This window comes from Camellia sinensis, chromosome 6 (assembly GCF_055761805.1).
Source record: "Camellia sinensis isolate YWXY chromosome 6, ASM5576180v1, whole genome shotgun sequence".
NCBI classification, from domain to species: Eukaryota; Viridiplantae; Streptophyta; class Magnoliopsida; order Ericales; family Theaceae; genus Camellia; species Camellia sinensis.
Window position 1 is genome coordinate 203760001 of NC_138966.1, and position 23857 is coordinate 203783857.

Consider the following 23857-nt stretch of genomic DNA (forward strand, 5'->3'; position numbering starts at 1 on the left):
TGTCCCGACATTGATTCCGGTTAGCTCCTTCATGGGTCCGACAAGACTCTATAAACTGTCCCGACATTGATTCCGATTAGTTTCTACAAGAGTCCATCAAGACTCCGTAAACTGTCACAACAACTGTCACAACATTGTCTGCTACAATGGTCCGACATGACCCCATAAACTGTCTTGTACATCGGTCCAACACGAGCCAGTGTCTTCTACATCGGTCTGCCATAACCATACAGTCTTCTACAACGGTCTGACACGACCATACAGTGTCTCCTATCCATTTTTTTATTTGTCAGATTATTTTCTTGTTTTGTTACTCTCCAAACTCAAGCTGATTAGTTCCTATCCCCCTTGAGTTTGCGGGGGGCTGTTAAAACCTACCATCACCTACTCCACCTACTACACCTACCACCACCTACTACCACCTACTACACACCTACCACTACCACATACTACCACCTACTCCACTACATCTCCTATATAAGGAGCCCCTCACCATTTGTAATTTATAAAAGAACATCAATCTATAATACATCAGTTTTTTACAAATTATAATACTACAAGAAATTATAAAAAGTAAGATATAGAAGGATGGAAGACAAAATGATCTAACCCTTCAGTAATGCAGTCACCGAGCATAGCATAACCAGGACGTGATATAGGTCGCCATATGGAGACTGGTCGGTGGATATCACAACCCTTGTCCCACCAAATTCTCTCAAAGTTTGGGGTTGACATTTAACAATTAGTTGCTTTTGAAAAAGAACGGAGTACATCCCATCCAGATGAACTTGCACTCTGGTTACTTGATTGTTAACTTACATACACATGCTGAGTGGTTTGATTTGAGGTAGGTTCTTTTGTCGATGAAGAATGCCAACTTGAGTTCCATAGAAGAAGATGATTCAGGTCATAACAACTGTCTTTTGGGGGATATTCATCTGAAGGATGGGCATAAAATGACCCTAGAACATTGTCTGAACACCATATGCTAAATCCATATGTAAAGCAGCGATTAGAGGAGGCACTGAATATACATTCTGAATATGTTGTGAATGTTACAAGATCAGAACGTATACAATGGACAATGTGATTAGGCGGCGGTTGGCTCCCTTTATGTGCAACACATCCCAATGCCAAGTATCCTGGCGGTGCAACTGGTATCCAAAGAGAACAACCACCATCAACATCAGATTGGCCTTCACCTGCCTCCAATCCTTGAATATCAGAGAATAAGCCTATAAGCTTGAACCCAAGAGGTTTCCTTACACGTCCGTAAGTATTACTCACAGCCAGTACTGCCTGTGAAGGAGGAATTGACCTGAAGACACATTACAATTAAACATAATTAAGAAAACTAATTAAACAAATCAGTTAATATTTCAGTTGATAGGAAGATGTAGAAAAACAACAAAAGAAAACATGTTGCAAGGATGAGTGAAAAATTCTGTACCAATAGATGAAACCATAAGAATGTAAATGACATTCAACTAACCCAACACAATACAATTCAATTTTATATAGAACTTATATTTTTGCAATTCCAATACTTAATCATGCCGCCTGTGATGGCAGTGAATACAACCTTATCAGACAGAACAACCCATATATCAAGTCAAAATTGATTGGGGTCTTAGACAAGCACAAACTAAAATTCTCCCTTGCAGCGAGTTCTACACCGAGTACTCCAGGAAGGGGACTTATGATGAGTACATATGCTAGAGAAACACCTCAAATGAAACTAGTTCTAATTATTTAACTTTAACAAAGATTTGTGACCAACTCCGCCGGTCCCAAGCCCGGGTTAAGGAGGAGGGTTGTGTGTTAGGTAGCCGACAGCCAACACGTAAAAAAGCCGCTCGGATCCCTTATGAAAATGAATCCTACTTTGAATCGTTTAAATGCTAGGTCGTTCCCCTCAAATGACGCGTTGCGCCTGCCTCCGGGTGTTTCGAAAAGTGAGCAAGGGGCGCCGCATCGACGCCTGGGTGCGGTGAAAAATGGGCAAAGGTTTCCGCGTTTTTCTGGACGAGCGCGGGTAAAGAAGCTAGTCCAAGACTATAGGTTTAGGATAGCCACTTGGAACATAGGAACCTTAACTGGTAGGATGATGGAATTGGTAGATGTTATGATTAGGAGGAGAGTTAGTATAGCTTGCATACAAGAAACTAAGTGGACGGGAGAGAAAGCTAGGGAAATTGAGGATACTGGTTTTAAACTTTATTATAGTGGTAAGGAAAGACGCAGGAATGGGGTAGGAATCATAATTGCCAAGGGTCTTGTGGAAAGTGTGGTGGCGGTCACTAGGAAAGGAGATAGGATTATGCTAGTTAAACTAATTATTAGAGGGAATATAGTGAACATTATTAGCGCTTACGCCCCTCAAGTAGGGTTAGATGATCAGACTAAGAGGGATTTTTGGGAGCAAATGGATGAGATCTTACAGGAGATACCCGTAGGAGAGAACCTGGTTATAGGTAGAGATTTTAATGGCCATGTGGGCATAGATAAAGTAGGTTATGAAAGGGTGCATGGTGGATACGGTTTTGGTGACAGAAATGAGGCTGGAGAGAGAATCTTAGATTTTGCGTTGGCTTCTGACCTGGTGGTGGCCAATACTATGTATAAGAAGAGGGAGGAGCATTTGATAACCTTTAAGAGTGGATTAGTTAAGAGCCAAATAGATTATTTCTTAGTGAAAAAAGTGGACTGCCTAAAATGCAATGATTGTAAGGTGATTCCTGGAGAGAGTCTGGTCTCTCAACATAGGATTTTGGTACTAGATTTATGTTTTAGAGGGCAATACCAAGCTAGGAAGGATGGTGGGCGTCGTAGGACGAGATGGTGGGACTTAAAAGGGGATAAACTAGAAATATTTAAGAATCGAATGGATAAGGAAGGTACTTGGGACTTAGAAGGTGATGCTAACACTATGTGGAATTCGATGGCCAATTGTATGAGGAGAATCTCAAGGGAAGTGCTTGGAGAGTCGAAAGGAACGGGACACAGATCTAGGGAAACTTGGTGGTGGAGGAAGAGGTCCAAGCGGTAGTTAAGGCAAAAAAAGAATGCTTTAAAAAGTGGCAGAAGGATAGAACTAAGGAAAACCTTAAGAGCTATAGATTGGCTAATAAGGAGGTCAAGAACGTAGTGAGAGAGACTAAGTTGAAAGTTTATGATGACCTATACACTAGACTAAATAGTAAGGAGGGAGAGAAGAGGGTATACAAACTTGTTAAGATACGGGAGAGGAAAACAAGAGATTTTAATCAAGTAAAGTGCATCAAGAGTGAGGATTCTAAGGTATTGGTGAAGGATGACGAGATTAAGGAAAGATGGAAGAATTATTTTGAGAAACTGTTAAATGAGGAACATGGAAGTACGACAATAGGGGAAGACATAATCAGTAATACGATAAACCAAGACTATAGGTTCTATCGCAGGATTAGGAACTTTGAAGTGGAGATTGCACTTAAGAAGATGAAATCAAATAAGGCTTTAGGACCTGATGATATCCCTGTTGAAGCTTGGAAGTGTTTGGGTAAAAAGGGAGTTGCTTGGTTGACTAGGTTGTTTAGCAAAATTTTGTTGACTAGGAACATGCCAGATGAGTGGAGGAAGAGTATTTTAGTGCCAATCTATAAGAATAAAGGTGATGTCTAGAATTGTAACAGCTATAGAGGAATTAAACTAATGTGTCATATAATGAAAGTGTGGGAGAGGGTGATGGAACGCCGATTGCGAGACATAACAGAGGTGTCAGAGAATCAATTTGGGTTTATGCTTGGTAGGTCAACAATGGAAGCGATCTATCTTTTGAGGAGAGTAATAGAAAAGTATAAAGAAAAGAAAAGAGACATTCATATGGTGTTTATCGACCTTGAGAAAGCATATGATAGAGTGCCCCGAGATATAATATGGTGGGCGTTAGAGAAGAAAAGGGTGACAAAAGGCTACATTGACGTGATTAGGGACATGTATGAAGGGGTGGTGACCACTATTAGATCGCCAGCTGGAGAAACAAATGAATTTCCTATCACTGTAGGGTTACACCAAGGATCTACCTTAAGTCCTTATCTTTTTGCTTTAGTTATGGACGAGTTGACGATAAATATTCAGGATGACGTGCCATGGTGTATGCTTTTTGCAAACGATATTGTATTAGTGGATGAGACTAGAGAAGGAGTTAACACAAAGTTGGAGATTTGGAGAAAAGCTCTTGAATCTAAAGGATTTCGGATAAGCAGAACTAAGACAGAGTACATGGAGTGTAAATTTAGTAACAGTAACAATGAAAGCAGAGGAGAAGTGAAGATTGAGAACCAAGAACTGCCTAAGAGTGAACATTTTCGTTATTTAGGGTCAATTATCACAACAGCGGGAGAGATTGATGCAGATGTGGCCCATAAGATTAAGGCGGGATGGTGTAAGTGGAGAAGTGCGTCTGGGGTATTGTGCGATAAACGAATACCCACTAGACTAAAAGGTAAGTTTTACAGAATAGCTATTAGACCAGCTATGTTGTATGGGACGGAGTGTTGGGCAACCAAGAAACAACATGTAAATAAGATGAGTGTGGCTAAGATGAGGATGCTAAGGTGGATGTGTGATAAGACTAGACAGGACAGGATTAGGAATGAGTGTATTCGGGAATGGGTAGGAGTAGCACCGATAGAAGATAAGTTGAGAGAGAATCGTTTGAGATGGTTTGGTCATATTCAACGGAGACCAACAGAAGCAGTAACGAAGAGATGCAATGCTGTAACGGTAGATGGAAGTGTTAGGGGACGGGGTAGGCCTACATTAACGTTGATTAGCGTTATAAATAGAGATATGAATCTACTTAATTTGACTAATGAAATGGCCTTTGATAGGGCCGCGTGGAGAAGAAGGATTCATGTAGCCGACCCCATTTAATGGGACTTAAGGCTTGGCTTGGTTTGGTTTGGTTTGGTTTGGTTTGGTAACAAAATTTGTGACCACTATTTGTACCAGAAAGATAAGATGACTATTTGTAACCACTATTTGTAGCCACTATTTAACTTTAATCATGTCGCACCAAGTTTGTGCCTCATCAGGATTTCCCATGATTACAATCCACAATACTAACAGGTTCAGCAGAGAACATTTTGTTTATTTTTTTTTTCTTTTTTTCTTTTCTGCAACAACAGAAAATTGAATCATCAAATATTCTCACTAATGGGCACATATCTCATCTCAGCATATAGACATGGTTTTACCTTGATGTTACACAATCTCCCAATATCACATAATTTGAAGGGGCTCGTGGTCTCCAAAAGGTAAGGTTGTTATGGCAACCATTTTCTGCAAACAAAAAATACAACCCAATTTAAACTCAACAAAGACCTAGATAACCAACTTCTAAAATATGCAACACATAAAATATTCAGTTTCAAATGTAAATAGCAAAATGACAAACACTAAAAGTGAAATACAAATCAAAAGAATTATTTCATTTTCCACAAATCACAATTCGATCCAATAAAAATAAGAAAAACCTTTTGGGGACACCCATAGTCGGTCAAAGTTGGTACAAGGAGCCATGGGATCGGTGTTTCCCAATTGCAACGCCAAAGCTGCCTGAGTTTGCAAGTTCAGTAGAAGAGAAATTACACTTAGAGAAAGATGGAAGTATATATCAGTTGATACCAGAGACACACTAGTTTTATCATTAACAGATGTATATGCCCCTGAAATATCCACTGGATCAAGAACAATAAGACCAGAACCAGCCTCAACAGTTAAATCCTTCACAAGTGTCCAAATCCAAGTATCATTTTCTTTTGATGCATACCTGTTCGAAACAAAAATTGGGGACAAAGTACAGTATCATAACAAAGGGCTAATAATAATAGCTATCTACATAAACCCACAAATCAGATTGTGGAATCTAAAGGTGAGAAATTAGAAATATTTAAAGGACAAAACGTTTAAACAAGAAATGTGGAATTTTGATGTAACTAATAAATACATGGAATACAATGGAGGAATGCAATAAAAATATATATATATTGTTAGCATATTATATTAGCCGAAAGTTACACTAGGGTCTGTAATCATTTTATGCCCTCAGGGATCATCTTGTAATTGTATTTCTTGTAAACCCTAATCTTCATTTATAAATAGGGGGTGATATTCTATCATACCCCAAGCTGGTTACCCAAACTTCATGGTATCAGAGCTACACCTCTAGGGTTAGGGTTCAAAACGTACCTAGTTGGATCATCTGCTGGGTCGATCTTCAGTCACCGTCGTCCCTCCGTTTCGTCTTCATCAGCCGTTGGATCATCTGCTTCGTCTTTGTCTTCGTCTCGGCTCCTCAGCTCGTCGATCTCCTCCAGCCGTTCGTCGCTTGTCTTCATCGCCCTCGTCGTCCTCAGCTCTCGCTCGTCTTCGTCACTCGTCGTCGCTCGTCCCTCTGTCGCCTTCATCAATCGTCGATCTGGTATGATATAGCCTCGCTTTTGGCTTACACCCTAGTATATGTCAATATATATATATCTTGATATAGCCTGGTATATATAAATATATATATCACACCGTACATGTATATATAAATAAATAAAAAAAAAACAAACAAAAAAACAAAACAAAAAAACAAAAAAAAAAAAAAAAAAAAATTGTTTCTTAATTTTGTTATGTCTTTATTGTGGTCATTGTGCCTGTTATCTCACTACCACCTTCCGGGTTTGTGATTGCCACTAGTTTTATTGCGGGTTCAGTAGTATTGTATCCATGACAGATTCCACCAGTGTGTCCCCTTCTTCTCAAACACCAAAGAGTGAGAGTCCTATTCTACCGACTACCATGACTGAGAACCCCAACCCTAGTCTGAAAATCACCACCTCTCTATTTAATGGTCAGAACTACCTAGCATGGTCTCAAAGTTTGACTATGTTTTTGAAGAGCAGAGGGAAGATGGCGTATGTTGATGGCAGGATACAGGCACCTAGTACCACTGACTCAGGTTATGACCAATGGGAGATTACCAACTCTTTGATTATGAGTTGGCTTATCCATTCGATGGTTCCAGAACTTGGTGAGGGCTATTTGTCTATGGAGACTGCCCAGGACGTTTGGGAGGCTGTGGCTGTAACCTATTCCTGCAAAGGGAATTTATCACAGGCATTTGAGTTGCGCCGCTCTATTGAGAGCTCACTTCAGGGAGAGCAGACTGTGCTTCAGTACTTCACTTTCCTCACCAACGGCTGGAAACGCCTTGACCACCTGGAAGACTATAAGCCCGTTTGCCCTACTGATTCTGTCGGGTACAAGAAGTTCATCGCACGAGAACGGGTCTTTAAATTTTTGGCCGGCCTAAATGTGGAGTATGATCCAGTTAGGGGTCGAGTTCTGAGTATGGACACTCTTCCTTCACTTCATGAGGCATTTGCCTATGTACAGAATGAGAGTCGCCGGTCTGCTATGATGTCCCCTGTCTCTACTGACCGTTCCGCTTTACTGTCTACTCCTCGAGATGGCCTCAGCCTGCCTCCTCCGTCTGCTGCTAAGGAGTCTGTATTCTGTGATTATTGCAAGAAGCCGCGGCATACTCATGAGACGTGTTGGAAGCTTCATGGGACTCCATCCGGGGGTCGAGGTGATCGGTCTGGTTCTCGAGGAGGTCGGTCAGGCCAATCTAGAGGACGTGGTTCCTATTCCCAGGCTCATCAGTCTAGTGCCGTTGATACCCTTGATTCTAATTCTACTTCTGTTACCCAAGCTTCTGATACTGAGCTGGAGGATGCTTTGCGCCAATTGTTGGACCGCCGATGTAATACCCCTGTCCCGTAATATGTTAATTGGTCCTTAATAAGATGTGATTATGTGTTTGTTATGGTTTTGTATGCCATTATGTGAAAATATGTGGTTTTGAATTTCTATCTGTTCACCGTAGGAATATCTGTTTGATTTTACCACTTCGGAAATTAAATTGGAGGCCTTATCGGCCACAGAACCCGAAATTGATTACGCCATTGTGGTCGGCATAATTTTTAGAGCCTACGGTGAAATTTAATTAGAAATTGATTCGGGTCAGATTAAGTTGATTAAATTGATGAATTAGAGCCCAATTACCTTATTAATATTATATTGGCCTTAGTGGGTTTTGTTGTTAAGTCACTACACTCTCCATCCTCTCTCCTTCATTTCATTTGGCTAAATTTGGGACTCAAAATAAAGAGAGAGAGAGAGAGAGCCGGCTATAGAGAGAGAGAAGGAGAGAATTGTGTAATTTTTGGCTCAAGCTTGGGAAATTGGGGATTTAGCTCAAGATTTGGCTAGAGCTTGGGTGTTTAAGGCTCCTAGGTGAGTAAATTCATGAGATTGAACTTGTGATTTTGTGAATTAAAGATTTATTGGTGATCAAGAACAAGAGCTGTGCTATAATTGATGAATTTGAAGCTAATGTGCACATGTATGTGTAAGATCACCATGATTTTGCATAATCATGCATGTATTAAGTTGAATATGGAAATAAAGGTGTTAAATCTTACATGCAAGCATGTCTTTGTTGAGCTCCATGAGAATGAGCACCATTTGCATTATTTGGAATGAAAATGAAGTCAAGATTAGCATGCATGTTGAATAATTAAAGATAGGAGCTTTGGAATGCATGAATGTGTATGATAGAATTGAGCTTGAATTAAATTGAGCCATGCATGTATTTGATTTATGAAATTGGGCTCCATGAAGATGTATTTTGGTGTTTATACCATGTTAGTACAAGTATATGTGAAATTGGAGCCACCAAAAGCATGAAATGACGGTTTGAATGTTGAAGGGAGCTCAAGAACACAATCTGGAAAACCCAGAATTTTGATGTCCGCTCGAGCGGGGAACCTGACGCTCGAGCGGAGAAATCGAGCTCCCAGCTTTTTCTGCAGACATGGTTCCCGCTCGAGCGGGGAAGTTGACGCTCGAGCGGGGAGCTATGTAGACAGGAAGTCCGCTCGAGCGGTCGAGTTCACGCTCGAGCTGGAATTGAAGGCAACCAGTACTTTTGCAGACCTAAGGGTCCGCTCGAGCGGGGAAGTCCACGCTCGAGCGGGGACCCTATTTTCTGAAATCCTGTTTTTGCATTTTGTGTTCTGTTTTCCGTTCTCTTTCACTTGCAAGCACTCTTAGGCATATGTTAAGCACTGTAAATGAGTTAATGAGATAATAATAAAGCCTAAAGAGGAATATGTGAATTAAAGAACGGATTGAATTGTTAATGACCCTTTTGTGTTCATGGAATGTGTAGGGTCAAGCTCCAAGGCGAATCCACAAGCCGATCACTGTGAGTAATATCGATATTTGAATGCTTGTGAATGTCCAATTGTCTATTCCCTTATGAGCTTTATGAATTGCTAATTGGGATTATGGACGTAAGTCTGATATGAATAAGCATAAATGGACCCAAGGTCGTTTTGATAAACATAAATGGACCCGAGGTCGTTTTGATATAAATGAATGGGCCGAAGGCCGTTTTGATGTAAATGAGTGGGCCGAAGGCCGTTTTGAAGTGAACGGACCAAAGGTCGTTTCGATGTAAATGAATGGACCAAAGGTCGTTTTGACATGAACGAGTAGGCCGAAGGTCGTTTTGACATGAACGAGTAGGCCGAAGGTCGTTTTGACATGAACGAGTAGGCCAAAGGCCGTTTTGATACGAATGTATGGGCTGAAGGCCGTTTTGACATAAATGATTGGGCTGAAAGCCGTTTTGTCATAATCGATTGGCCCGAAGGTCATTTTGAGATGAATGTATGGACCGAAGGTCATTTTGAAATGAATGAATGGACCGAAGGTCGTTTTGATAGATATGAATGGACCTAAGGTCGTTTGGACATGAATGAGTGGGCCGAAGGCCGTTCTGACATGAATGTATGGGCCGAAGGCCGTTTTGACGTACATGAACGGGCCGAAGGCCGTTTTGATATGAATGGAAATCTGAATGGGCCAAAGGCCAGAATGTTTGGAACTACAGACACTTGATTTGAATTTTGTATAGTTATATATATATTTGCTAAATAGAAGTATGTATTGGGCCCAAGGCCGTTTGGAGCATGTTGTTCTATACATCGTTATGTAACTGTCATATTTGATATTATTCACTGGGCTATCGCTCATGCTTATTCATGTGTCTTGTAGGTGAGCCAAGAGAAGCATAAACCCAACTCCAGTGAAGTCTGCTTGGAACAACTAAGGTTTTGAGAGAGTCAGCCCTTGTGTCTCACGCATGAGACCCGTCTTCGCCTTTTGTTATGTATTTACGTTTTGTCAGGTTGGCGAAGTTTTGTATATGTCTGCTTATAGTTTTTATGGGTTGACTTAGTTTTGGATGATCCTGTCTGTACAGAACCTATGTCGCTATGTTTCTGTTGTGAGTTATTAACGTACATATGTATGGTTTCTTTTGATGTGCCATGTAAGCACAGCTCTACGGACAAAGTTTTAAATTTTGCTTCCCTTTTGGCCCCTTTACTCTGATGTGTTAAGTCTGTTTTCGTTTGAGGCCGTAGGTAATCTTAGGATTACTGGCCGGTTACGTCCTTAACCCACGGGGGCGGGTTCGGGTCGCGACAGCCGATCTTCTACTGCTCTCAATACCGCTTCCTCGTCCTTTGCCCGCTCAGGTAACTTAGCATCTTCTCCTTGTTCTGTAAAAATATATGTATTATTGATTGATGAATTGATTTATTACAATGATTCATGATTCCTATATATAGAAGAGGGTGAGTGTGTAGTAGGTAAGGAGTAGGTGAAGTGAAGGTGGTAGTGGTGTAGTGGGTTAGGTTTAGTGGAGTAGGTGAAGTGGTAGTGGTGTAGTGGGTTAGGTTTAGTGGAGTAGGTTTAAGTGGGTGAAGTAGGTGATAGGTTTTAACAGCCCCCCGCAAACTCAAGGGGGATAAGAACTAGCCAACTTGAGTTTGGAGAGAGTAACAAAACAAGAAAATAGACGAATACATAAAAGAAAAGAGGATAGGAGACACTGTATGGTCGTGTCAGACCGATGGTGAAGACACTGTATGGTCGTGTCATAACGTTGTAGAGGACACTGGATGGTTGTGTCAGACCGATGTAGAAGACAGTTTATGGGGTCATGTCGGACCGTTGTAGCAGACAATGTTGTGATAGTTGTTGTGACAGTTTACGGAGTCTTGCTGGACCCTTGTAGAAACTAACCGAAATCAATGTCGGGACAGTTTACAGAGTCTTGTCGGACCCACGAAGGAGCTAACCGGAATCAATGTCGGGACAGTTTACAGAGTCTTGTCGGACCCATGAAGGAGCTAACTGGAATCAATGTCGGGACAGTTTACAGAGTCTTGTCGGACCCTTAAAAAGTCGCACCCTCAAAAGGTGTGCCCAATCTTTCAAAAGGCGTGCCATCAAAAGGCGTGCCCAATCCATAAAAAGGCGTGCCAGATATGATGGCGAGGCACGTGAGTGCCTTGGCTGGCGCGCCCGTTTGTCGTCTGGCGTCAAGTGGCGCGCGATACGCGTGGCTGCCTCGACTATTTAACCAAGACGGACGCTGAGGCTGAGGCAGAAGCTGAGACAGAAAAACTGAGAGAAACCTCTGAAAAATTCTTCCTTTGCTGAGAGAGAAACTCTGTAATACGCTGTAACACTCTGTTGCCCAGAAAATGGCTTCGTCTTCCCGTGGGCTGCTCACTCTCTTTCCCGACCTCAATGAATCAACAAGAGAGAGAACTGGTGCGGTGGCACTGGAACCTCAACCAAGCGCCCCGGAGTTTGCTCCGTTGAACTTTCCGATGCGGTCGGTGGAGAAAAGAATGGCAGTGCAGTCGGATGTGGAAGCCAATCAGTATACATTGAAGTCATGTGTGGAAACCATGACTGCGGTTACAAACTTGTCGAACCGGCTGCAGAGTAGGGCAAATGAGGTGCAGCAGTTAAACTCCCAGCTGGCTCTGCTCCAACGCATGTATAAGGATGCGCGAGCAGAGATTAGTATGCTAAAGGCGGAAAATAAGGAGCTGAAGCGGAAGGCCACCGTGATGTTCCGTTTTGGAGGTCCGCCATATGCTGCAGTGGAGGAGCAGGGAGTAGTGATCAGGCCCAGTGGAGTGGGAAACACGGAGGCAACAACGGCAAGGGCCGTCCAGGACGGAGGCAAGAAGAAGAGACCTGTAGCAGAGTAGAGAAGAAAAATCCCACTGTGGGTGTGGGTGTTGTGTTTTGGTTTGTGTTTTTTTTTTTTTTTTTTTTTTTTTTTTTTTTTTTGTGTGTGTAAAATGGTGATCGGGGTGAGCCCCAACATGAATAAAATGAGTGTGGTGTGCAGTTCTTCTTCTTCTGCGGTTTGTGGTTTGTTTTTTTTTTATTTTTATTTTTTATTTTTATTTTTTTTGTGTGTGCAAAGAAAGAATAATGAAAGCAAGGTTTCGTGACCCACGGTTTTGTGAAAACCTGCAATTTTTTTTTTTTTTTTTTTGTGTGTAAATAATAATAATAATAATAGAATATAGTATAATAGTGTGGTGGGAACAAGCCCACGAGGAAAAGTAAGAATATTGAGGTGCAAATCAGGTTGTGTCTCTTTTGCTTTTCAAAAAATGGAAGAAAAGAAATAAAAAAAAAAATAAAGTGCAAATCAGGTTGTGTCTCTTTTGCTTTTCAAAAGATGGAAGAAAAGAAATAAAAAAAAAAAAAGAAAAAGAAAAGAAAGTTGAGTGGGAACAGGAGTGTGTGGAAAGTGTGTGGCCATGTGCATAGGTTTGCTTTCTGCCAATTTTTTAACCACAATTCTAGTACCAAGACCATCCAAGACATTATCCTGAACCATAGTCTGCAGACCATAGTGTTGAGCAACACGGTGTGCTGCAAGACGAAGGTAGGAAGTAGGGAAATGCTGGAACTCAAACTGATGCTTCTCAGAATTATGTAAGAACTTCTGAATATCAAGTTCCATCCGCGAAGGTGACGATGCAACCGACGGCGAGCGAAGGAGAGACCGCGCCCGCGGCGGCGATAGGGCTCGGCGCCGGAGCTTCGGCTGCGAGAGATCCTTCTATGAGAGAGACGATAGTTACAACCACCGCCATTATCGCAATCAGCGAAACTTTGCTCTGTGAATATCAACAGCAGCATGATGGAGGTCATGCGTGGGCTGACCAGTTCGTGCATGAGAAGCTTTCTCATGGACCAGATGGATGGGCAAATGAGTTTGCTGCTGAACATGAGAGAGATGAGGAAGTTCGATCCGTGGCCCGTTTTCTTCCGGCGAGAATGGAGTCGGAACTGGCCGTTCTTGGTCGGTTTCTTCGTAACCGGTACTGTCAACATAGGCTTATCAAGTGCTCTAATGTAGTTGTTCGTTTCTTTGTAGCTCTGCATGCGCGAATAGAAGTCAATGTGGAGCTAAAGAAAGAAGCAGATTTCTTCGGTGTGATGAAGAAAGAAAGAAGAAGGCTAATAGCAGAGTTCTTCAATAGTGAGGAGAGGAAGATGAAGTTACAGCGGAGTCAGGGTATGTGTAGAGGTCCGGCGGACGGCCAAGGCGAGGCTGCCGCCCGCCGATGAAGCAGAATGATCAGGTGCTTAACCTCGCTCTGATACCATGTAAAAATATATGTATTATTGATTGATGAATTGATTTATTACAATGATTCATGATTCCTATATATAGAAGAGGGTGAGTGTATAGTAGGTAAGGAGTAGGTGAAGTGGAGGTGGTAGTGGTGTAGTGGGTTAGGTTTAGTGGAGTAGGTGAGGTGGTAGTGGTGTAGTGGGTTAGGTTTAGTGGAGTAGGTTTAAGTGGGTGAAGTAGGTGATAGGTTTTAACATGTTCTTTCCTGTGTCAAAAATCTTTGCCTTGGATTATTGATTTTGGTGCCTCAGATCATATGTCTGGCTCCTCTGATCTTTTCTCTGTCTATAAGCCCTCTTCAAGTCAGGACAAAGTTAGGATTGCTGATGGTACTATTTCTTCCATTTCTGGAAAAGGTTTAGTCCAAGTCACTCCTACCATACATCTATGTTCTGTTCTCCATGTTCCCAAGTTTTCTGTTAATCTGTTATCCTTAAGTCGTCTTACCCAGGATTTGAATTGTAGTGTGACTTTTTTTCCTGATCATTGTCTTTTTCAGGACCTTGTCACGGGGAGGACGATTGGCAGTGGTAGTGCAGAAAATGGTCTCTACTTCCTAGATCAAACGGACAAACTTGCTTATTCTTCCACCACGTCTTCTACTACCCCCGCTGATTTATGGCTGTGGCATCGGCGTCTTGGGCATCCCTCATTTCATTTACTTAAGCATTTATTTCCTTCTAGTTTTGCAAATCATCATGTGTCTGACTTTCTTTGTGAGTTTTGTCAACTTGGAAAACAACATAGAGCTTCTTTTGCTCCCCGTTTGAATAAAAGCTTCGTTCCTTTTTCATTAATACATTCTGATGTTTGGGGTCCCTCTCGTGTTCTGTCTGTGAAAGGTCATTGCTGGTTTGTTACATTTATTGATGATTTTTCTCGTGCTACTTGGGTGTATCTCATGAAAGATAAGAGTGAGGTTTTCTCTGTGTTTCGCACTTTTCATAAGATGATTTGTATTCAGTTTGGGGCCACTATCAAAATATTTCGTTCTGATAATGGCGGGGAATACATAGATTCTGGGTTAGGACAATATTTCTCTACTCATGGCATTATCCATCAGACCTCTTGCACCAATACCCCTCAACAAAATGGGGTGGCCAAACGCAAGAATCGGCATCTTCTTGACATGGCTCGGTGCATGTGTTTTTTTTATGAATGTGCCTCGGCCCTATTGGGGCGACGCTGTTCTCACAGCTGCCCATCTTATTAATCGTCTCCCTACCCAGGTCTTGGACAAACAGGCTCCGCTTCACGTCCTCCTCGGTTCTCCGTCCTTGTTTTCTATTCCTCCCAAAATATTTGGTTATGTCTGTTTTGTCCATAATCACTCTCCCTCTCGTGGTAAGTTGGACCCTCGCTCCCTCAAGTGTGTTTTCCTTGGTTACTCTCCTACTCAAAAGGGATATAAATGTTACCACCCTTCTTCTTGTAAGTGGTTTGTGTCCATGGATGTAACTTTTTTTGAGTCCCAGTCCTATTTCTTATCCTCTCCGGTGTCACCGCCCTCATTTCCGGGAGAGCCTTGGTGTGAAGTGAGTCCTGTGCCTCCTATGGTGGAACCAGTTGTTCTTGCACCACCCTCTACTACTGTGCTTCCTATGGTGGAACCAGTTGTTCTTGCACCCCCCTCTTCTACTGGGACTATAGAACCCACTGTCACCAAGAATAAGGACGGGCATGTTTATATCCGGGACATAGACAGAAAACAAGTTAACTGGATACACGGGACCGTTTCTGCTACTCCACTGCCATCTCCTGCTTCTGATGAGAGTCTAGGTAACTTTGAGTCTCTTGAGTCCATTGATCTTGATGTTCCTATTGCCAAGAGGAAGGGTGTGAGATCTTGTACTCAACATCCTATCTCACAGTTTGTATCATACTCTCATTTGTCATCCTCATATAGAGCGTTTGTGTCCAATATTTCCTCTGTTAGCATTCCTAACCATTTTCAGGATGCTCTTGCTACCTCTGAGTGGAAACTCGCCATGATTGAGGAAATGAAAGCACTAAGGAAGAATGGCACTTGAGAATTGACTGAGTTACCTACGGGCAAACGACCTGTGGGATGTAAATGGGTATATACTGTGAAACACAAAGCAGATAGGTCTATTGAGCGTTACAAGGCAAGACTTGTGGCAAAAGGGTTTACTCAGACATATGGCATTGATTATCAGGAGACCTTCGCACCCGTGGCTAAAATGAATTCAGTCAGAGTACTTCTCTCTCTAGCAGCTAATCTAGATTGGCCGCTTTATCAGTTTGATGTCAAGAATGCTTTTCTCCATGGTGACCTCGAAGAAGAAGTATATATGGACATTCCTCCGGGTTTTGAGGATCATCAAACAGAAGGCAAAGTATGCAAACTTCGGAAGTCATTATATGGTCTCAAACAGTCTCCAAGGGCTTGGTTTGAGAGATTCACTCAAGCTATGTTTAAATATGGCTTCAAACAAAGTCAGGCAGATCACACATTGTTTGTGAAACATTCCTCACGCGGTAAGACTACAGCACTTATTGTTTATGTAGATGACATAGTTCTTACAGGCAATGATAGTGGGGAAATACCTCTGTTGAAGAAATATTTAGCTAAAGAGTTTGAAATCAAAGACTTGGGAAGCTTGAAGTATTTTCTGGGAATTGAAGTTGCTCGCTCTAAGGATGGAATATTTATCTCACAGAGAAAATATGTGCTTGACCTGTTGAAGGAAACTAGGATGCTTGGCTGCAAGGCATGTGCCACCCCACTGGAACCCAATCAGAAATTGGGGGATGATGAAGGAGGAGAAGTTGTGGATAGGGGGAGCTATCAACGATTAGTGGGTAAGCTCATTTACCTATCTCACTCCCGTCCTGATATTGCTGTTGCTGTCAGTGTAGTTAGTCAGTTTATGCACGCTCCTCATCAGATTCACTTTGAGGCTGTCATGAGAATCTTGAGGTATTTGAAGTCTGCTCCTGGTAAGGGTCTGTATTTTTCAAAGTATGATCAACTTAGAAAATATGAGGAAGAAGAACTCCGATAAATATGAAGAAGAAGGAATATATTTCTGTTATATTCAAAACTTCTTATCTTACAAGGCCAAATGACACTCCTTATATAGGAGATATTACAAACATCATTATAACCCATTATATGCCACTTACATATTATATATTACCACTATCTACCACTAACATATTATATACATGACACTATCTACCACCAACACCACTATCACATATTCTATACATGCCACTATCTACCACCAACACCACCATCACATATTCTATACATGCGACTATCTACCACCAACACCACTATCATATTATATACATGCCACTATCTTATTATTAACACAAATTTCCAGCACTCCCCCTCAAGCTGGTTTGAAGATATCTTCCATAGCCAGCTTGCTAGTCAGCTTATCAAATTGCTTCTTGTGTAGTCCCTTCGTTAGCACATCAGCTAATTGTTCACCTGTTGGAAGGTAGGTCATACAGATTATGCCAGCATTGATTTTCTCCTTGATGAAATGTTTATCCACTTCTATATGTTTTGTGCGATCATGTAGAACTGGATTATGAGCTATAAATATAGCTGCTTTGTTGTCACAATAGACCTTCATAGGTGTCGGGTGAGAAAGCTTTAATTCTTCAAGAATTCTTTTAATCCACATTACTTCACAGATTCCATGGGCAACAGCTCTGAACTCTGCTTCTGCACTACTTCTAGCTACCACATTCTGTTTTTTACTCCGCCATGTAACTAGGTTCCCACCTACAAAGGAGCAGTATCCGGATGTTGATCTCCTGTCTGTAACACTTCCTGCCCAGTCTGCATCTGTGTATACTTCAACTTGAAGATGTCCATGTTTCTTGAACAGTAAGCCTCTCCCTGGAGTTCCTTTCAAATATCTTAAGATCTTATAAACGGCCTCAAAGTGCTCTGCCCCTGGTGAGTGCATGAACTGACTTACCATGCTGACTGCAAAGGCAATATCAGGCCGCGTATGAGACAAGTAAATCAATTTCCCTACAAGTCGCTGATATTGTTCCCTCTTTTTGACTTCTTCAGCCTTAGCAGCTTGTAACTTCAAGTTAGGCTCGATCGGAGTCTCCACCATCTTACAACCAAGCATACCTGTTTCTCCAAGGAGATCAAGAACATATTTTCTCTGATTAACGAATATACCTTCCTTGGATCTTGCAAATTCCATTCCGAGGAAATACTTGAGGGCTCCCAGATCCTTAATGTGAAATTCTTTTGTGAGTTTCTCTTTGAGGGCTGCTAACTCTGCTTCATCATTACCAGTTAAAATGATGTCATCAATATAAACAATCAAAATTGCAATTTTACTGTCTTTTGAATGTTTATAAAATATTGTGTGATCTGCTTGACTCTGCGAGAAGCCACAACTGATAACTACCTTTCCAAAGCGTTCAAACCACGCGCTTGGTGATTGTTTGAGTCCGTATAATGACTTGTTCAATCTGCATACTCTGTCGCTTCCAAGTCTCTGCTCAAATCCCGGCGGTAGGCTCATGAACACCTCCTCTTCAAGATCACCATTGAGAAATGCATTTTTAATGTCAAGTTGATGTAGAGGCCAATCTGAATTTACTGCAAGAGATAACAGTACTCTGATGGAATTTATTTTAGCAACAGGAGCAAACGTCTCCTGATAGTCGATCCCATAAGTTTGAGTGAAGCCTTTAGCCACCAGTCTCGCCTTGTATCTCTCAACGCTTCCATCTGCGTTACATTTTATCGTAAACACCCATTTACACCCAACTGTTTTCTTGTCTTTGGGTAGATCAACTATCTCCCAAGTACCACTTCTCCTTAAAGCATTCATCTCCTCCATGACTGCTAATTTCCAATTCGGATCATCCAATGCTTCCTGTATATTCCTTGGAACAAACAAGTGTGAAATCCTAGATGTGAAAACTCTATGGTTTTTAGACAGTCTTTGATAGGAGAGGTAATTTGCAATAGGATGTTTAATGCAATTTCGGACACCTTTCCTAATTGCTATAGGAACATCAAGGTCGGAAATAGAAGGAATAGGATTACCTAAAATTTCGATGCCAGAACTCGGGTGGACATTCGGGTCATTAGGATGGACATTCGGGTCATTATTCCTCAGATGAAATCGCTCCCTAGTATAAACCTGAAGCTCAGGATTTAGATCATTTTGTAGTACTTCTCCCCCTAAACAAGAATCTTCTTGACTAGGCACCATAGAACTTGGTTCTCCTAAGTGATCATTATCAGACAGATGTGGTTTTTGTGTAGGATAAATGACATTGGGGAGCGGGATAGAAATATCCCAAAAACGGTCTTCTACTCCACTTGTCTCCCCCTGAAGAGAAGTGTTGGGGAAATAGGATTTTGTTTCCACAAATGACACATCCATACTCACATGAAATTTCTTGGTTTGAGGATCGAAACACTTATACCCCTTTTTGTTTGAGGAATAACCTAAAAAAACACATTTTATAGCACGGGGGTCAAGTTTTGAACGAAATTGACTGGAAACATGAACATAGGCAGTACATCCAAAAACTTTGGCGGGTAAATCAGAAAACAACCTCGTGTCAGGAAAAAAAGTTTTGAGACAATCGAAAGGTGTTTTGTATGTTAACACCTTTGTAGGCATCCTGTTTATCAAATAAGAGGCTGTTAAAATTGCTTCACCCCATAAATATTTAGGAACGTGCATGTAAAACATTATAGCACGTGCTACTTCAAGTAGATGTTTATTTTTTCGTTCTGCAATGCCATTTTGTTGAGGGGTATTCCGACATGTAGATTGATGAAAAATCCCCTTTTTTTCCAAAAACTCACCCAACTGCTCATTGAAATATTCTGTTCCATTATCAGAATGTAAAATACCAATTTTGGTTTGAAATTGGTTTTCAATCATATTGTAAAAATTTGTGAATAAATTTTTCACGTCAGATTTTTTATTCATCAAATAAATCCAACATAAGCGGGTATGGTCATCAATAAATGTAACAAACCATCTTTTACCAGAAAGAGTAGTGATTTTAGAAGGGCCCCAAACATCACTATGAATCAAATAAAAAGGTTTGGAAGCCTGGTAAGGTTTTGGCAAATAAGTAGAGCGATGAAATTTTGCAAAAATGCAACTTTCACAATGAAAAGAAGAACAATCAATCCCTTTAAATAATTCTGGAAATAAATGTTTCAGATAAAGAAAACTAGGATGTCCTAGCCTATAGTGCCATAGCATTATTTTTTCTCGAACAGAGATTGAACTAGTACTATTAAAGCTCTGAGCTTTTTTATTACTAACAAGTACTTCATCAAAGTAGTAAAGACCTTCAAGCATCCTAGCACGCCCAATCATCATCCCTGAGTTCTGGTCCTGAAATTCACAATGGGATTCAAAAAATGTAACACGACAATTAGAATCCTTAGATAGTTTACTGACAGACAAAAGGTTACAGGCTAAGTTGGGGACGTGAAGAACAGCATTGAGATTAATTTTCTCAGTTAGTTTAATAAATCCTTTTCCTGCAATAGGTGAAAAACTACCATCGGCTATTCTGATTTTGTCATGACCAGAACAAGGGAAATAGGTACTAAATAAATGGGAAAAACTAGTCATGTGATCGGAGGCACCGGAATCTATGATCCACGGAGAGAAGTTTAGGCAAGAGAAGGCTTTAGGATTTCTACCTGTTTGTGCCAACAAAACACTAGGAGTACCGGATGAGGAATTGGATTTTATCAGCTTTAAGAGTTGATCAATCTGCTCTTTGTTGAAGGGACCTGAATCGGCTTCATTAGCGGTAGGAAAGCCACGATTCTTCTCTCCTTGTTTGCTGCTTTTCCAGTTGACAAGTTTGCCATGGATCTTCCAACACGTTTCGCGTGTATGGCGAGGCTTGTTGCAAAAATCACACCAGACCCGTGGCTTATCATCAAACCTGCGCTGGTAATTTGCAGCCTTGTTGGCCGCAGCATCGCTAATTAAAGCAGAAATTTCAATTGATTCACCAGTACCTTTTTTCTTAAGCATGACGCTCCTTCGGCTCTCTTTCCTTCTGACTTCGGTAAATACTTCGCCAATGGATGGGAGAGGAGGTCTGCCAATAATTCTTCCTCGCACTTCATCGAACTCAATGTTGAGGCCGGCAAGAAACTTGTAAATACGGCTGTCTTCCACAGTTTTCTTGTGGTGGTTGCAGTCGTCAACCGATTTCCATTCGTATGTGTTGAAGATGTCAAGATCCTGCCACAACCTTTTCAACGAATTGAAATATTTGGTGATGGAATCATCTCCTTGACGAATCTCTCCCAACTTCAAAGTTAATTCGAAAACTTGAGATTGATTTCCTAGGTCAGAATACATCTGACTAACATTATCCCACAACTCTTGTGCAGTAGTATAGCACATGTAATTAGAGTTTATATCCTCCTCCATGGAATTGACCAACCATGTCATAACCATGGAGTTTTCAGCGTCCCAACTGTCGAATAGCGGATCATTAACAGCAGGAGCCTTCTTGTCACCAGTGATGTAACCGATCTTTCCTTACCCACGGATATACATCCGAACAGATTGTGACCAGCGGAGAAAATTATCACCATTTAGGCGGATGGTGGTGATTTGGACAGAGTGAGAGTTGGACGTTTTCACCGGAATGGCAGCGGCAGGGGTTGAAGTGGTTTCGGACGTGACTTCCGACATGGCTATGACGGTTTTAGGGCTGCTGTGTTTTTTGTTGCTCTGATACCAACTTAGAAAATATAAGGAAGAAGAACTCCGATAAATATGAAGAAGAAGGAATATATTTCTGTTATATTCAAAACTTCTTATCTTACAAGGCCAAATGACACTCCTTATATAGGAGATATTACAAACATCATTATAGCCCATTATATGCCACTTACATATTATATATTACCACTATCTACCACTAACATATTATATACATGCCACTATCTACCACCAACACCACTGTCACATATTCTATACATGCCACTATCTACCACCAACACCACTATCACATATTCTATACATGCCACTATCTACCACCAACACCACTATCATATTATATACATGCCACTATCTTATTATTAACACAAATTTCTAGCAGATCATTTTCGTGTAGAAGCCTATACAGATGCTGATTGGGCTGGGTCAGTAACTGATAGGAAATCAACTTCAGGGTATTGCACATTTGTTGGCGGCAACCTAGTTACTTGGAGGAGTAAGAAATAGAATGTGGTTGCCAGGTCAAGTGCAGAAGCTGAGTTTAGAGCTATGGCACAAGGTGTGTGTGAACTTTTATGGATCAAGTTATTGTTGAGTGATTTAGGTATTGATCAGACGGACTCCATGCGGTTATACTGTGATAATAAGGCCGCCATCAACATCGCTCACAATCCAATTCAACATGACAGGACAAAACATGTTGAGATTGATCGCCACTTCATTAAGGAGAAACTCACTAGTGGTACCATTTGTACTCCTTTTGTCCAGTCTGGTGAACAACTTGCTGACATTCTCACCAAGGAGGTTGGGAATAAACCATTTCATGACATATTAGGCAAGCTGGGCATGAGAGATATCTTCGCACCAGCTTGAGGGGGAGTGTTAGCATATTATATTAGCTGAAAGTTACACTAGGGTCTGTAATCATTTTATGCCCTCAGGGATCATCTTGTAATTGTATTTCTTGTAAACCCTAATCTTCATTTATAAATAGGGGGTGATATTCTATCATACCCCAAGCTGGTTACCCAAGCTTCATATATATATATATAAAAGTCATTGGAGAGTTCGAAGAAAAAAGGTCCTGCATCTATATAAAACTTGGTGGTGTTGTGACGAGATACACGTCACAGTAAAAACAAAAGGAACGCTTTAAAAAGTGGGAAAAGCATAAACACGAGGAAAGTTTCAACATACATATACATATTAATAGTACATATCCATGTAAAACAAATTGATGTATATTATTGATTGATTTAATGTTGTATTTATTACAATGATTCATGATTCCTATATATAGAAGAGGGTGAGTGTGTAGTAGGTAAGGAGTAGGTGAAGTGGAGATGGTAGTGGTGTAGTGGGTTAGGTTTAGTGGAGTAGGTGAGGTGGTAGTGGTGTAGTGGGTTAGGTTTAGTGGAGTAGGTTTAAGTGGGTGAAGTAGGTGATAGGTTTTAACAGCCCCCCGCAAACTCAAGGGGGATAGGAACTAGCCAACTTGAGTTTGGAGAGAGTAACAAAACAAGAAAATAGATTAATACATAAAATAAAAGAGGATAGGAGACACTGTATGGTCGTGTCAGACCGTTGGTGAAGACATTGTATGGTGGTGTCATAACGGTGTAGAGGACACTGTATGGGGGTGTCATAACGTTGTAGAGGACACTGTATGGTGGTGTCAGACCGTTGGTGAAGACACTGTATGGTGGTGTCATAACGTTGTAAAGGACACTGGATGGCGGTGTCAGACTGATGTAGAAGACAGTTTATGGGGTCATGTCGGACCGTTGTAGCAGACAATGTTGTGACAGTTGTTGTGACAGTTTACGGAGTCTTGCTGGACCCTTGTAGAAACTAACCGGAATCAATGTCGGGACAGTTTATAGAGTCTTGTCGGACCCATAAAGGAGCTAACCAGAATCAATGTCGGGACAGTTTATAGAGTCTTGTCGGACCCCTGAAGGAGTTAACCGGAATCAATGTCGGGACAGTTTACAGAGTCTTGTCGGACCCTTAAAAAATACACTGTATGATGGTGTATATAGGCTGCCCAAATATATATATATATATGGATATATATAGTGAGCCCTCAAAAGTCGCTCCCTCAAAAGGCGCGCCCACTTCATCAAAAGGCGTGCCCGACAGAAAGCGTCGAGCCATCAAAAGGTGAGCCGGAGACGCGGCGAGGCACGTGAGCGACAGAGTGGCATGTCGGCCGCGTCGTCAGTGTCGATATAAACCAATGCGGAGGCAGTGGAAACCAAACCAGGCTGAAACCTCTGAACATTGTCAGACTGAAACACTCTGAAAATACTCTGGATCCAACCCTTCTCTGAAAAACTCTGCGTTTTCGGAGAGAGAAACTTTGTAACACTCTGTAACCAATCCTTCTCTGAAAGTACCAGTCAGAAATCGCTGCGTCGCTGAAACACTCAGCAACCCAAAAAACATGGCCTCGTCTTCCCGTTCAGCTACCCAGAATATGGCCTCTTCGTCCCGTGGTCTGCTCACT

At 41.4% G+C, this 23857-nt stretch overlaps 2 protein-coding genes and 1 long non-coding RNA gene across 3 annotated transcripts in view; 1 reads left to right on the forward strand and 2 right to left on the reverse strand.

The window, feature by feature from the left end:
• Window positions 1-795, reverse strand: part of LOC145792209 (uncharacterized) — a 32381-nt gene extending 31586 nt beyond the window's left edge. The window contains exon 1 of the mRNA XM_082872977.1: window positions 611-795. The gene's annotated coding sequence lies outside the window, so the exon portion shown is untranslated. The remainder of the gene's footprint in view (window positions 1-610) is intronic.
• A 19-nt stretch (window positions 796-814) lies between these two features.
• LOC145792210 (uncharacterized) overlaps window positions 815-23857 on the reverse strand; it is a 38060-nt gene continuing 15017 nt past the window's right edge. The window contains exons 4-7 of the mRNA XM_082872981.1: window positions 5517-5812; window positions 5238-5322; window positions 1077-1318; window positions 815-988 (exon numbers count right to left, since the gene is read on the reverse strand). Of these exons, the coding sequence (XP_082729107.1) occupies window positions 963-988; window positions 1077-1318; window positions 5238-5322; window positions 5517-5812 (649 nt within the window). The 3' untranslated portion in view covers window positions 815-962. The remainder of the gene's footprint in view (window positions 989-1076; window positions 1319-5237; window positions 5323-5516; window positions 5813-23857) is intronic.
• LOC145792214 (uncharacterized) lies at window positions 13335-22880 on the forward strand. The gene is made up of 2 exons (XR_014331602.1): window positions 13335-13742; window positions 22692-22880. It is a non-coding gene; the product is annotated as an uncharacterized LOC145792214 (long non-coding RNA).